The sequence below is a fragment of the Rattus norvegicus genome, chromosome 15, assembly GCF_021556685.1.
Source record: "Rattus norvegicus strain SHRSP/BbbUtx chromosome 15, alternate assembly SHRSP_T2T, whole genome shotgun sequence".
Lineage (NCBI taxonomy): Eukaryota > Metazoa > Chordata > Mammalia > Rodentia > Muridae > Rattus > Rattus norvegicus.
The window spans coordinates 7,348,676-7,363,402 of NC_141548.1; the positions used below are offsets into that span (position 1 = coordinate 7,348,676).

General features: G+C 42.1%; 1 protein-coding gene across 1 annotated transcript; it reads right to left on the bottom strand.

Annotated features, from left to right (window-relative positions):
- Window positions 1-2,086: 2,086 nt before the first annotated feature.
- LOC148000777 (disks large homolog 5-like) lies at window positions 2,087-9,235 on the bottom strand. Its single transcript, XM_087587060.1, has 5 exons — window positions 9,094-9,235; window positions 8,191-8,353; window positions 6,906-7,037; window positions 6,271-6,447; window positions 2,087-2,648 (listed from the first exon to the last, which is right to left on the bottom strand). Exons 1-5 carry the CDS (start codon window positions 9,224-9,226, stop codon window positions 2,564-2,566), a joined length of 690 nt encoding a protein of 229 aa, XP_087443186.1. The 5' UTR covers window positions 9,227-9,235; the 3' UTR covers window positions 2,087-2,563.
- Window positions 9,236-14,727: the final 5,492 nt, after the last annotated feature.

A 14,727-nucleotide genomic window follows, 5' to 3' on the forward strand; every position in this document is an offset into this window, starting at 1 on the left:
TATTATATGGCAGCATTTCTAGTAAGTGGCAAAATTAGGGGGAAAGTTCCTAGCAGAGCTTTCTAGTTGCTCTATGATCAGTTTCAGTCCGATGTAGTGAGCTTCTACTCACCCAGAAAAGGTATCAATAAAAACAAGCAGGTACTTTTATCTTACTCTAGGAGGCCATGTGTCAGTTAATTCAGGTTCTCATAATTTATCATAGCATTGGATACCTGTATGCAATCCTCTCTGGGTAAATGAGCTCTGTTTTTTATTTACATAGGTGTAAATGTGAAATCTGGCTTTGATATCTCCTTCTACACTGTCCAGTGTATGTGGGTATAACATACCTTTGTGTTGGCAACTCAGAGAGTTCTGTGGACCCAAGACAAGTAGTCTGGTAAAGCTGAGTTACCAGAACCTGCCAATTGTTTCTGGAAGAATGATCTTTCCCTCTGGTGTTCACCACCAACCTCTGGCGTCAAGCTATATATTTGATTCTTTTGCATCCTTACCTCTTGGTTATACTCGAAATACACAAGATCTAAGGCACAGACCACATGAAAATCAGGAAGGATGAGCAAAAGGGGATGCTTCACTCCTTCTTTAAAGGGGGAACAAAAATATCCATAGGAGGGGATAGGGAGGCAAATTTTAGAGCAGAGAATGAACGAACAGCCATTCAGAACCTACCCCACATGTGGTCTACACACACACACACACACACACACATATATATATATATATATATATATATAGATATAGATATAGATATATATAGATATAGAGATATAGAGAGAGATTGATATAGATATAGATAGATAGATATAGATAGATAGGTATAGATATATAGATATACATAGATATATAGGTAGATATAGATATAGATATAGATATAGATATAGATATAGATATAGATATAGATATAGATATAGATATCCACCAAAACTAGATAAGAGGGATGAAGCTAAGAAATGCAGGCTGACATGAACCGGATATAGATCTCTCCTGAAAGACACAGCCAGAACATGTCAAATACAGAGTCAAATGCCAGAAGCGAACCACTGAACTGAGAACGGGACACCCATTGGAGGAATTAGGGAAAGGACTGAAGGAGCTGAAGGGGCTTGCAACCCCATAAAAACCAACCAGAGCTTCCAGGGACCAAACCACTGCCCAAAGACTACACATGGACTGACCCTGCGTAGGTAACAGTAAATAGCATTGTTGGGGCAACAGTGGAAGGGGAAGCCCTTGGTACTTTCAAGGTTGAACCCCCAGTGTTGGGAATGTTGAAGAGGACAGTAATGGGGGTTGGACGGGGAGGGGACACCCATTTAGAACGGGAAGGGGAAGGGTTAGGGGGCTGATGGACAGGAAACCGGGAAAAGGAATAACATGTAAAATGTAAATAAGAAATGCCCAATTTAATAAAAATGGGAGAAAAAGAATAACAACAAAAAAACCAACAAAAACAATAAAGAAAATGTTCCAGGGGCAGTGCAGGGGAATAGTGGTGAACAATAAGGGGGATGTATAGGGGATACACATATGGGGAAGGGAGAGGGAAGGGAATGGGGGCTTAAGGAAGGAAACAAGGAAGGGGAATAAAGTTTGAAATGTAAGTAAAGAAATATATCTAATAAAAATTTTAAAAATACCGTTCCTCCAAAATTGCTGGATTTCAATAAATCTGCAGACATAAACGATGCTATATTACAAGGAATGCAGAGGCATACAGCTCCGTGTGTCCTGATCGCTTTTTATATTCCCCTACTGAATGGTTTTATTTCCTCTAATGTATTAGAGAAATACTTCTGTGTTTCTCCTTTGTCTGTCATTATAAAGGAAGCTAAATTTGTGAGCACAAGATGAAGCAAGGATAATTTTCGCCATGAATGTGGGATCCACAGAGCACGACAAACTGTCTACATAAAGAGCACAGTTTCCTGTGCAGCTCTGGCTGGCTGTGAACTGATGGTGAAGCCTAAGCTGCAGGAGACTTGCAGAAAACCACTGTTGCCTTACACTTGTGCTGTTACAGGAGGAAGAACCACACACGACTCAGGACGGTCTTGTGAGTGAAGGGTTAAAGGTCACATTGTTATTTTTAGGCAAACATTAATTTATTCAAGAACATTTTAAAGTGGGGAGTCAATGAGCTCAATGTATATAGCATTAGGAATATAGCATATTAATTAAAAAACTAAAGTTAACAAATAAATAACAAAACTTCAAACTTAAACAAATAAAACCAAATGCATAAAACCAAACTTCAAACTAAAAACAAATATAACAAGTAAATTAGTCAGCATTCAATAACTGCTGTTTCTTCAACATATAACTCCAGCCTGTTGCTGGCCTTGCAAACACAGCAGAACGGCAGGTAAGATGGTAAAAATCTCCTCAAGAGGAATGTAGACCTGCCTCACTCGGAGTGGTTGGTTGTTGATGGACAAGTCGTCAAAAGGTTAAACATGAGGCGTGTTCCAGGCCACATCACAAGGTCTTTCAAATTTAGCCCAAGATTGGTATGGTTACAAGGACTGAGATGTGGGAGGTGGTGTCAATCTTTGCACCCTCAGTGCTCCTGGTGGACAGTTCTGTCTCTGAGAGCTGTAGTCCTGCTCTGTGCCCTGGGAAAGCTTCTGCTGCAGTGTTCAGACCTAGGGGTGGAAAAGGCCTGGTGAGAACCTGCCATGTCACTTATCCCATACACAGCAGCACAATTCAGCAGGATAATCCAGGATGATCTTTCATCTGAGGTCATTCTCTCATGCCCAAGAGAGAAGGGTAAGAGATCCCACAGGCCTGCATATTTTCCCAGCTTTTAAAACTGCTAAAAATTAAACAGTGAACAGCAGATAATTCCAATCATACATATACATTATATTTTAATATCATGTAGCAATGTCTCAATGTCAGATGAGGAGAGATATGAACAAACTAGAAAACAATAGGAAGGCCTTGGAAGTCTGGCCATCACTGAAATGAAGACTATTATTATTCCTCCAGTGCAGGAATATGCCTGGGGTCCACATGACAACCTCAAGATCTGCAAAGATCCAGAGAAACAATATCTCAAGAAGTATATGCACACTGAAGTGATATTATACTTGGCAAGAATATGCTGCATGGAAATCTTGCCGAGGGTAGGCATTGAAGTCTAAAGGAGATACTCATGCAGAAAATAAACTATACCACTCCTTTGTTTATGTGTATCGTAAAACTATTTGTGGGGAGACCTAAAGGCACTGGGCTCAGATAATACAAGAGAGCACAGACTGGAGGGATCAGTACACAATAGCCAGAATCTCTATGGATCACATACACTTCATGGACGGAATTTCTTTTAAAATGGACAAGAAAAATATTCTGAGCTGCTCCTAGGTGACAGGTGCTGAGAACTATGGAGAAAGTCACACACCCAATAAGACAGTTTATAAGTACAGGGAATCTACTTGGGTCCTCTCATCCTGTGCTTTCAAATCCTCTCAGTGACACCGAAATGATGCTGCATCTTCTCAGACAAGGCCTTTTGCTCAGTGACCAGTTTTTGCTGATTCAGGGGGTCCTGCAGACTTTCCTCCATTCTCTCCTCATCCTGGTCATTAGAAGATTATATTGTCCATGGAGACATACATGTATACAGACACAGACAGACAGACACCCAGACATACACACTTTTGAAATCACCCAAATATATTTGTTCACATATACAAGCAGAGTATTTTGCAGAATGTGGTTAGTTTCCCAGTTAATGGTAATAGAAGGGTTCACCCAGTCTACTATTGTGGCATAAGAAAAAAAAAAACCTGGAGTGGGGTAAGTACACAGTGAGCATAGCCTAAAGACAGCTCAGCCAATAAAGTGTATTCCCCTGAAAATCAGAAATTAGAAATGTGACATCTAGGCCTGTTAGCCAAGCCTGCTTAGCAAGGTCACAAGGCCGTGCACAGGAGGCTGATTTCAGGAAACAGAGCACTGGGGGGGGGGGGCAGGTGAGCCTCTTCAGTCCTCTGCTCACTGTTTCCCAGTGCATGCAAAGTGAGCTGCATTTTTCAATATGAGGTCCCTTTACCATACAGTACCTGACAGGGGAAACAAACTACCAGCACAAACAGCTAGGAAATCTCCATAATCACAATCCAAGGTAAAACTTGTACTGGGATGCTATCAGATATAATTCGAGTAAGAGAAGGCTAATTCAAAGCCAAATGCTGGCAGGTATAATCAAACTCAGCCGCAGTCCATGGAAGGGCTGGACAACATTGTACCTTTTCACTTTCTGACTGATGGACATCTGGGTAATTTTGCTTCATGGCTGCTCTGAGGTGAACCACTAAACACTAATGTGCCACAGTTTCTCTGCTCACACCTACTTCTTGTTCTGGAATCGCTGTGTCAAAAGGTTGAACTTTCACAAGAGTTGTACACAGCTTCTCACAGGGCTACCCATTTGACACCTCCAGCAATGTCTGAGGGTCATCACTGTTCTAAACCCTCCTTACAGATGATTTTCACTCAGATCAAATGATTTTGAATAACAATGGTTAAGAGTGCCACAACACAACACAGGGTGAGTGCTTTGGACGATTTTGAGCCTAAGTTTCTGTCTGAGGCAAAGATGTGATTCCACCTCAGCATAACTCCTGGACATCTTCTGCTTGCAGATTCAACTCTAAGCAAATTAATCTTTCAATTAACAAATTCCAGGCCAGACTCCAAAGCCAAGGTATATTCAACCAAGTTTAGGCCAATCTGGAAAGAAAGTGGTGGCAGGTAACGATTAACATAACCAGGATGTTGAGAAGACACAACAAGCCACATGACCTTCCAGTGTTACTATACACTGAGAGCAAAGAAGGCAGAAGAGCCCTGAGTCATCAGTTTCGACACTGAGGTATATAGATTTCACACAGCAGCCTCTCCTCACATCCCTGTACCCTATTCAAGTTTTCTCCAAGTAATATCAATGTTTATGAATAGTTTTCCCAGTGTAAATAGTTTGAATAGTGATCAAGACCCCATTAAGAACAGTTTAAAATGTAATTGGAAAGATTATGTTTTCTCTTCTTCTTTCTCTCTCAGAGTGTTTGTGGTGTGTGTGTGTGTGTGTGTGTGTGTGTGTGTATACTTTTACATGTTTCTAAATATGCACATATAGACTTATACAATATATATAAATATATATATATGTGTCTGTGTCTGTGTTCAGAAACTTGATGACTTCACACACACATGTGAAAAAGCACACATATACACACACTTATATATATAAGACACCCATATCACAAACAATTAAAACAACTTCCAAAGTACAATATGCACCATAGTCATAAACATGATCACACATATATGTACCCACAAACACACAAAAAACACCCCCCACACACAGAGTCAGAGAGAGATGGAGAGAGGGAGAGGGAGAGAGAGAGAGAGAGAGAGAGAGAGAGAGAGAGAGAGAGAGAGAGAGAGAGAGAGAGAGAAAAACAGAAATCATAAGTGAGAAGCAGAAAAGAATGGGGAGGCCATCAGGCTGGAAGAACAGTTGCTGAATACAGATTAGGCAAAGGAAATGTGTCAAGTGAGAGCGTAGACACTGCTCTCCATCCCTTATAGAGTAAACCTGTGTAGGGAATGCACTTCTTGGGCACACGAGGTTGAGAGAGCTGGACAAAAATATCCCTCTAATCCTCACATATCTCACACAAACCCTCACCCTGAGAGAAGTCTTTCCTACATCCCTGTTCATCCAGTCAGCTCCAGGACATAAGCCACAGGAAAGAACACTAAAACACTGACATAAAACAGGACGGACAAACTGCTTCTCAAGCTCTGTCACTAGAAACCACGTATTGGACAGGCAGGAGGGACCATTTTCAATGTACGGGGAAAAGGAGAGAAAGTCCACAAGCCCCATCATGATTGACAATGAGAGCCATTCTTTTGGCAATTGAACTGAACTCTAATCAGTTCTGTGCACTACAAAGACGGCTACCACATGGCATCCCACTAGCATAATGGCATGTAAGTGTGCAGTGTGTGATCAACAGATCCCCCTTAAGGAAATGCATTTTCTAGTTGAGCAGGAGGATTTGGTTGTCAATCCTCCAGTTTCTTGCATGAAGCTAACATCACAGAAAGTTTTGTAAATGTTCAAAGAGATGAACAACTGGATGAGACCTAGGAGAGTGTCTGGATAAGGTGGAGAAAGGTTAAACTGGTTTGACTTGGTTTATGCTTAGATATCAGGAAAACCTGCCCTTGATGCTTCATTCATCCTACCTGAGGCTGCTTGTTACACGGATTTTCATACTGGCTTCCCCACAGAACCTTGTTGTTTCCTTAATAGACTCTTCCAGTGCAATCTGTTCCCATAGAAGCTCCCTGTTCTCATGCCGTGCTCTCTGGGCATTGTTCTTCAGCTCAAACAACTCAGTTAGGAGGGGGCAGAAGCTGCGGCTGAGACACAAAGAAAAAATGGTGACTCCCAGCTAGTCTCCAACTTCCTCCCACGTCTCCAAGTCCATTACTCCTTCTAGGGTCCTGATCTGAAGAGAGTCCCAGATTATAGTCCAAGTCCACAGTAGCCATGGAGCATGACCTAGATACAGGTCAAATGGAGAAAAGAGCCACATTCCAGAAGACTCAGGGCACTTCTCAAAAACCTGACACCATTGATTCAAGTTTTTCCCAGAAGAGGACTTAATCCCCATGTGTGCTTATTTGTCCATTTTATTAGAATGTCGCTTGGAGGCCAATCTTTCTGTGTCCTGTGTGTCCTAGAGCCTTCCTTAGACACAGGCTTCCTGGTCTGCTTCAAACACTAAAAAGCCTGATCCTCACTTTACTTCAAAGATAAGAATGGGCTGACACATGCTGTGTCCTGTGCTGGGGTCACAACCTTGTAAGTTACTCACCAGTACCAGTCATTTTCCAGTGTGAGGTGTGTACATTTGACCAAAGCTCTATTGACCTGCTCGCTCATTTTCTTCATGTCGGTCATCACTTCCTGGTGCTGCATCGTGAGCATTTCAGACTCAAAGTTGTTCCTGTGGTAAGGCATGGTCCAAGGATGAAATAACATTATGAATGAAGGATTCAAGAATTACATGAATTCAGACTGAATCCTGAACTACCCCAGCCTAGGACATGCCACGCCCTTGCTTCTTGGTACTGGGTCATTTGATATTTATTAAGTTTATTATTGTGAACACGGAGACAGCAGTGCCAGGAAACAGAAGGAGGGAGCTGATTTGCTTGAGCTCCCTGAGGGGGTTTGAAGGAATAGACTAGCTTGCCAAGAACATTCGAGGACCCTGTGTCACAATCCAGGCTCCAACTTAAGCCCATGAAGAGTATTCTCCTGTTCTTAGGTAACAATTCTCAATCATAGAATCTATTGCTACATGAAAACCCAAAGGAACATGAACAGTATTTACAGGGAAAAGAATTTATAACACGCACCAGGAGAGTCCCATGTGCGTCCACCTGAGCAGATGTGAAATGTTCTACTGCTCACAGTGAGGCTCTCACCCTCATCATTATCATGCCATGGAAATTGACACAGGATAATTCTCAGGCCAAATCAGAACATAGAATACCCAGATCTTAAGTGATACACACAAAACACACTCACACATGCATACACACACACAAACTCACACAAAACACTCTCTCTCTCTCTCTCTCTCTCTCTCTCTCTCTCTCAAATACAATTAGAATGCCAATTAAATATAAGGATGTGGCATTATCTCCAAATACAATGAATAAAATCAGAGAAAACCAGTGATCCCCTGTTGTCAGTCCAGTCACACACTGTGAGGCAGCAAGTGGGATTGGGTCCCTCCAGCTCTTCACAGGACCTATTGAACCCAAAGCACCTCCATGTCAATTGCAACAATGATTGGTCATAATCAGAGCACCTAGAAATTCCCACAAGCCAACACCTGTCCAGTCTCCTTAAACCACACAATGAGAGCTCACACACTACTACCCTCACTCCCAGCCTGTGATTCAATCAGGCCACAGGCTATGATTTACGTTTGTAGGAATTAAAATAGCCTGTGCCACCATCCCATTCCCATCTGAACTTCACATTCTGATACAATCAGGAAAGTGCTTTTGACCATGAGGACACCCTGGAGTTGTAGCCTACTGTGATGTGAGGAAATGTGGATTTAACAGAACTTGCATTGTGACTACCTGTCATTTAAATTCTTTCCCGGGTAATCGGCCAGGATTCTCCCGAGTTCATCTCTCTCCTTCTGCATCTTCTGGAGAGCAATTTTGATGTTCTCCAAACGCTTCATTCTCTCCTCTTCAACAGGTGTCGTGGAGGGTTGGGACGATGCCTTCTGATCAAACTCTGTAGGTAGATAAATACCAGTAAACAGGCATATATGTGGACACAGTGTCAAGAAAAACTATGCTTACTCTAAACAGAAGTCTGAGGATGAACAGTTCTACAGATACCTTGAATCCCTGACAGAGCAAGAAAGCTATCTTTAAGCTGAACTCAGCTAGTTCCCTGTTCCCACCATCAGAGCCATATGATGACATATGCCATCATAGATATAGACCACACCTCCTAAAGCCATTCCTCTGTCACTGAAATTCTAAAGCTGGCCTAAACAAGAAGAATTGGAGGACCTTCTCAGCTAATGTCTGATGTGAGGCAGGTAAGTCCTTGAGTTCAAACTGCTTAACATCTTGAATCCCTAATCATGTGTGTTCAAGGACAAAGTAACTGAGACCTTGATATATGACCAGGAGAGTATCCCTCTTGGCATCAATTACCCAAGTAATCTACAGGACACTGCTGAGAATGAAGTGTTTCAACAGCCGATCCTGGAAGAGACACTTTGTTATTCTTATAAAGGCTCATCCTGGTATTCTTTGACACTGCCCAGGACACTAAAGAGATCCAAGGAAAGCCCCTTGACATATAACAGTTCTTGGTTTTCTGTCAAACTAATGATCAGAAATTATTGTGTCTGGGTCAGCCATTAGGAAGACTGAGGCTCTAAATCATACGTCCTACTCCTGGAAGGACCAACACAAGCCAACCTGCTCCAGGGAGCTCCCCTTGCCCTGCCCAGTACTCACTTGACCTCCTCAAGGACCTTTCCATTCGTCTTCTTCTCCAACATGATAGAAGGCTGGCCTCCCTCTGCCTTGGTCTGGTGCCTGCATGGATATGATTGTCCCTCCGAAAGAGACTGAGGATCCTGGAGAACATGCCTCCTCGGGAACCCATTAGGAAATGAAGGGAAATCGCTCAGGCAGTTGGTGTCACCACAACACTGCTGACATCACAGAACATTCTAGTGTCTCCTGGATACAAGAGAATTTCCAGGGAAGACACTACCGGTGATGTCAGTGGGAAATGCCATAGCTTACTTGCGAACTACCTCCACCCAGACTGACCAGTTTCTGCAGTGGCTTTTCCAGAGACTCACTTTTGAGCCAGGAACACCCATTCGCTCACTCTCCTTCCAGAGCTTCAGAGTTCTCACTCCTTCATTACAACTCAGTTGCTGAGGAGAGGGAGAGTTGTATCAGACCTTGAAATGGATAGAACATCTTTGTTAACAGCCAAAGGTCTAAAGACCGTGGATGAGGGATATTCTTCTTCCTGAAATGTATAAACCCAGTGTCCATGCATGTGACATATAGTCCAATTTCTACAGTTGTTACTGTTCCCCAGAGGCGAATATTTTTTTCCTTCACCTTTAAATGTATGCAAGTTGGAGTATGTTGTTTCATGGAGTGTGCCTTGAGAGGGGTCATGGTTTCAATATATTCACCCATGTTTTTTCCTGAAATCTCTGTCTTACCATCCCATTTTGTGCAATGGAAACTCCCTTTTCCTGGCAAAAAAGCTTCTCAGGTATAGAACAAACATCAAATTGTAAACTTTCTGTCCATTCTTAAAGTTAAAATCCCCAAAAGTGAGGGAGGAACTGAGACCCAAGCGAGAGCCATGGAGGGGCAGAATGCAGAGGTGCTGCTGGCCAAGGAAGAGCAGGAGGAAGCAGAGAAGCTGTAGCACATCATGGTGCACTGGGAGCTAGAATTGGAGTTCGACCTGGGCAACCTGCTGGCTTCACTCTGAGGACCTACAGGGTGCTTAACCATCATTTATAACTCAGTATCTGGTGTCTCTCTGGCCACCGTTGGAACTGCATTCAGAGGAACCACAGACAAAAGTCATCCAAAGAACAATTCACCAAAATAAATAAAAATTAGTACATTTTTCTTTCAAAAAGGCATACAAATGTATGGTCAAGTCAAACAAAACCCAAGGAAACACAAGAAATGAAATATTTCACAACAACCCAAGAGTGCAAGAAACAGTATAAAAACAATCTCTTAGGGGTTGGGAATTTAGCTCAGTGGTAGAGCAAGGCCCCGGGTCGGTCCCCAGCACCAAAAAAAAAAAAAAAAAAAAAAAGAAAAAAAAAAAAAAGAAAAGAAAAGGAAAGAAAAAAAGACCAATCTTTTAAATCTATAATAATTCTATATGTATTTCTTGAAATAGCAGTTGGAGGAAGCAGGCTGTCATGCTCTTATAAGTTCCATAGCCTCATCAACCCTTGTGACAATCTCCACCTGTTTGATTTTTTCTTAAGCACAGATATGTGTGAGTTAGAATCCCGAGTCTGTCTGGGATCAGACTGTAAACTGTAGTCAATGTAACACTGGCAATCATTAGCCACAATCTTTAAGTTTCCCTTGTAACATCAGAGCACAGCCATATCTTTGGAAAGCAAAACTCACCCTCCACCAAACTATCCTCCAAAATCCAGTCTCTCCAAAACACCAAGTCCATTCCTCATGCTATAAAGTATGACGGCCAAGCCTTGCATATGAAGGATCGATATTGCAGGCTCTAATACCTCACCAAAGAGACATTGCCCTAAATTCTTTTACAAGTCCGGTTTCCATGATAAGAGTTATATTAAAATATTATCCCAATCTAGACCTGTTTCCCTGGGTTGGCACATGCCACGTGTTTTCTCGAATGACTCCTTTTTTAAGCCAACATTCTATTACAAATATTACAAATTTTCAACCATACCCAATAACTTAAAAGCCAGTCACCTATAGCCAAGACATGTAAAGCTTATTATACATTTAAAACCAAACAGAAAAAAATGAAGTGACTACACATATCTTTAGTACTTAGATCAAACACCATTTTTACTTCTTTAGCTGTCATTTTAAAAGAAGCACCTTGTTACCTGTTGATTCCAAATATCACAGTCAAAGATTTCTCTAAGAGAAACAGCTAACAGCTCCATTACCATAGAAGCTTTGAAGCTGCTGGCACCTTTAAGGCCAGCTAGTGTAGACATTGAGCCAGCCCCCTGGGGAGCTTCCCCAGTGGACAGACCTAGGCTCCTAGCTACATTCCTCCATTGAGGCAGGATTCAGTCAGAGACACACATGACAGTTAACACCAGAGATAACCAGTTATCTAGGATGCTGGGCTCCAAAGGTCAATTGAAACTGTTTTATTTATTTGTTCCTTTCTTGAAAGGACTTAAAACTAAATCAAGGGGGAATCAACCAGCATTTAAAGTTTTCACCATTTTTTCTTTTAAACATGAAACACAAAACATTCAAGCAACAAGAAGCACAACCCAGACATACATTGACATCCATGGACAGCTTGGTGCAACAAGGACAGACAATAGACATAGAGGGAAGGAGCTAGATGGTGTCCCACCAAAAGGACTCAGATACCCTACCTAAAGGACACAGAACCAGAAATAAGCACTTCTCCAATAGGAGCCAGCAAGGAGGCAGGATGTCCCTAGGAGAGCTCTTAAAAAGCTTAATCTCACTTTCCTTCTTTTGCCAAAGCATCTGTGGAGAGTCTGGGAGGAATGTTTTTCTCAAACCATTTTCTCTCTTGTCTAGGGTGTAAACTGTCTCTAATCAGGGTCCAAAGACTAAAAGCATCTATGAGAATTAACTTTGCTTCTCTAGATTTTAGCATAACTCTAAAAGAACACGTACACAAAAACATTTGATCATTATTACCTTGTCCCTTTTTACAAGGTTTACTCACCAGTACCCCAAATCTTTATTTTTCTTTGCACGTGCTTTCAATGCCCACGGTGCTTCTGTATCCTGCTTACTGGGACCTTTCCTGGCCCATTTTCCCCAATACGTCCCTCCTTCACTGGCCGGCTTCCTGGGACCATCTCGTCAGGTTGTCCTCTCTTTTCCAATCTTGGTGGGACCTCCATTTGATGATGCCTGTGTCATCAGGACACTCAGAACCGGGCATAGGCCTATAAGAGTTAAGAAGAAACACACACTCGGGTCATTCGTGTTAAAAGAAGGCTGTCCACGCTTTACTGAGATCTCCTTATATACCAGAGGCAAAAGCCGTGGAAAAACAATAAAGCAGGTGTAAACCCCAACCAGGAAAATAGGAAAACAGGAAAAATCTGCATCGTGGCAAGTCCCGACCCCAATACAGGGGCGTAAACAACTTCTTAACAAGAAGAAGCTGAAAGGCTCAGCAAGAGGAATGGGTGCCATGGAAGGTCCTGGCCCCAAATCAGGGACCGAGAGAAGCTGCCAAGGGTGTAAACAACTTCTGGCCATAGTAGGCTGAAAGGCACAGCGAGGGTGAAGGGAAACACTCCAAGGTAGGGCCCAACAGGCTAATATAAATATATATTGGAAAAACTAAAACACTGTATATGAAGAAAAATAATTAAAATGTGCTACATATCTAAGCATAACATTCATAATAAAAGAAACTCAAATGACAGAAATTCATAAGAAATATTCATCATCCTTCTACATCACACAAATGCAAATCAAAATTACTCTGAGATCACTTTTCACACTTGTCAGTATGACTAAGGTTAATAACACATGTGACAACTCAAGCTGACTGGGTTATGGAGCAAGGGGAACATTCATACTCTCCTGGTGGAAAGGCAAACTTCTACAGCAACTTCGGAGATCAGTATGATGGTTCTTCAGGAAGGTGAAAATTGTTGTACCTTAAGATACAACTCCAGGTCTCATGTCCAGATGTTGATTCATCCTAGAATACAGACTCTTGCTCAACCATGTTCAGTGAAGCTCATTTATAATGCTTAGAATTTGGAAATATTTAAGTTGTCCCTTAACGGATGAATGCATAAAGAAAACGTGGTGCATTTACACACTGCATTGCTGCTTAACAATTACAAAAGGCAAAAAGGAAGCATGCACTATGCAGGACAATGAATGGATCTAGTAAAAGTCATTCTGGATGAGACAATCCAGACTGAAAGAGACAAATGGGATACATATTCACTGAAATGTGGGTGTGGGTGTTAGCTGTTGATTCTTCAATCTGTGTGACTGTATGATCAGTTTAGTGTGAGGGTCTAGGGACGTGGGCCAGACTGTCCTCATTTAGGGAAGTACAAGTTCACTCATGGATTGCTGAGGGACAGTGTCAGGGATAGGAATGTGAAATGTGAAGAGACAGGGCGAGGCAGCAATGGAGGGAACATAGAGAGGGACAGCTAAAATGAGGCACTGTATCGAAGCCTAAGAGAGTAGAAACCCTAATTGCTTTTTAAATTGTTTTATAAAGGTAACTAATGATTTATTATAGGTTCAAGGAGAAAAGTTAAAATGTTGCTTGGGTTCATCTATGTGAAATTTCAATAATAAGTAAGTCACAACAATTATGGATTTTGACTTTCAATGAACCTGCTACAGATAATGAATATCTAGTCCTTATGGAGACGCCTGTTACTATCTATTATACACTAGTCATTTTATTTGTTTACATTTCAAATGTCATCCCCATCATTGGTCTCTCCACTTTGAACCCCCATACCCTCCCAATCCTCTTTGTTTCTAAGAGGGCACTCCTCCATCTACCCACCCACTTCCACTTCACCCCTCTAGCATCCCCCTTCTCTGGGACATCAAGTTTCTACAGGGCCAGTTGCCTCCCTTCCCATAGATGTCAGATGAGCCAGTTGTTGCTACACATGCTCTACACTATATGTATCAGGAGCCGTGGCCAGGACCATATATCCTCTTTAGTTGGTAGTTTAGTCCCGAGGAACTCTGAAGGCTCCAGTTAATTGATATTGTTGTTCTTCATATTGGGTTCCAATCCCCTTCATCTCCTTCAGACTTTTCCCTAACTCTTTCATTGTGGTCCCCAGGCTTAGTCCAATGGTTGGCTGTGAATATCTGCATCTATGTCTTGAACAGAGGCCCATGCAAGGCTAGAAGGAAGCCTCAGACTCCAAAGTAAGGTAATAGGATGTAATTCTGTATTTGCCCAGAAGATGGCGACATAGGATCGTTTTCACAAACTTGTTTCTCACTAACCTCTTAGTTCTGTCCAGCATGTCAGGAAAGTTCCACAATGTGCTCTGTGACTGAAGATCCTTCTCTTGCTGGAACTCGATCCCTGCGTGGAATACTCTCGATCGGCGATGGGCGTCTGGGTCGGTGGACGCAATGACTCCAGGAACTGTGAATGAATGGACTGAGTTGAGCAGACATTGAATTCATCTGAGTGGTTGGCATCTCCAGAACCTGCAGCTTAGCATCCATGGATCCAGGAGAGCACAGTGTGCAGGGCTGAAATCAGATTCTGTAAAGGAGAGGCGGAAGAAACTATGGTTTTGAAGTATTTGTTCTTTTTGAAAGCACAAAGTGGGAGATCAGTCAGTTTTCCTCTTTTTGCAACATCTTACT

Coding starts and splice junctions, on each gene's coding strand:
- LOC148000777 (XM_087587060.1), bottom strand. CDS start 9,226: ATGTTCTCCAGGATCCTCAGTCTCTTTCGGAGGGACAATCATATCCAT. Junction 8,354..9,093: donor AAGGTCCTTGAGGAGGTCAA/GTGAGTACTGGG, acceptor ATCTACCTACAG/AGTTTGATCAGAAGGCATCG. Junction 7,038..8,190: donor GGAAAGAATTTAAATGACAG/GTAGTCACAATG, acceptor GCCTTACCACAG/GAACAACTTTGAGTCTGAAA.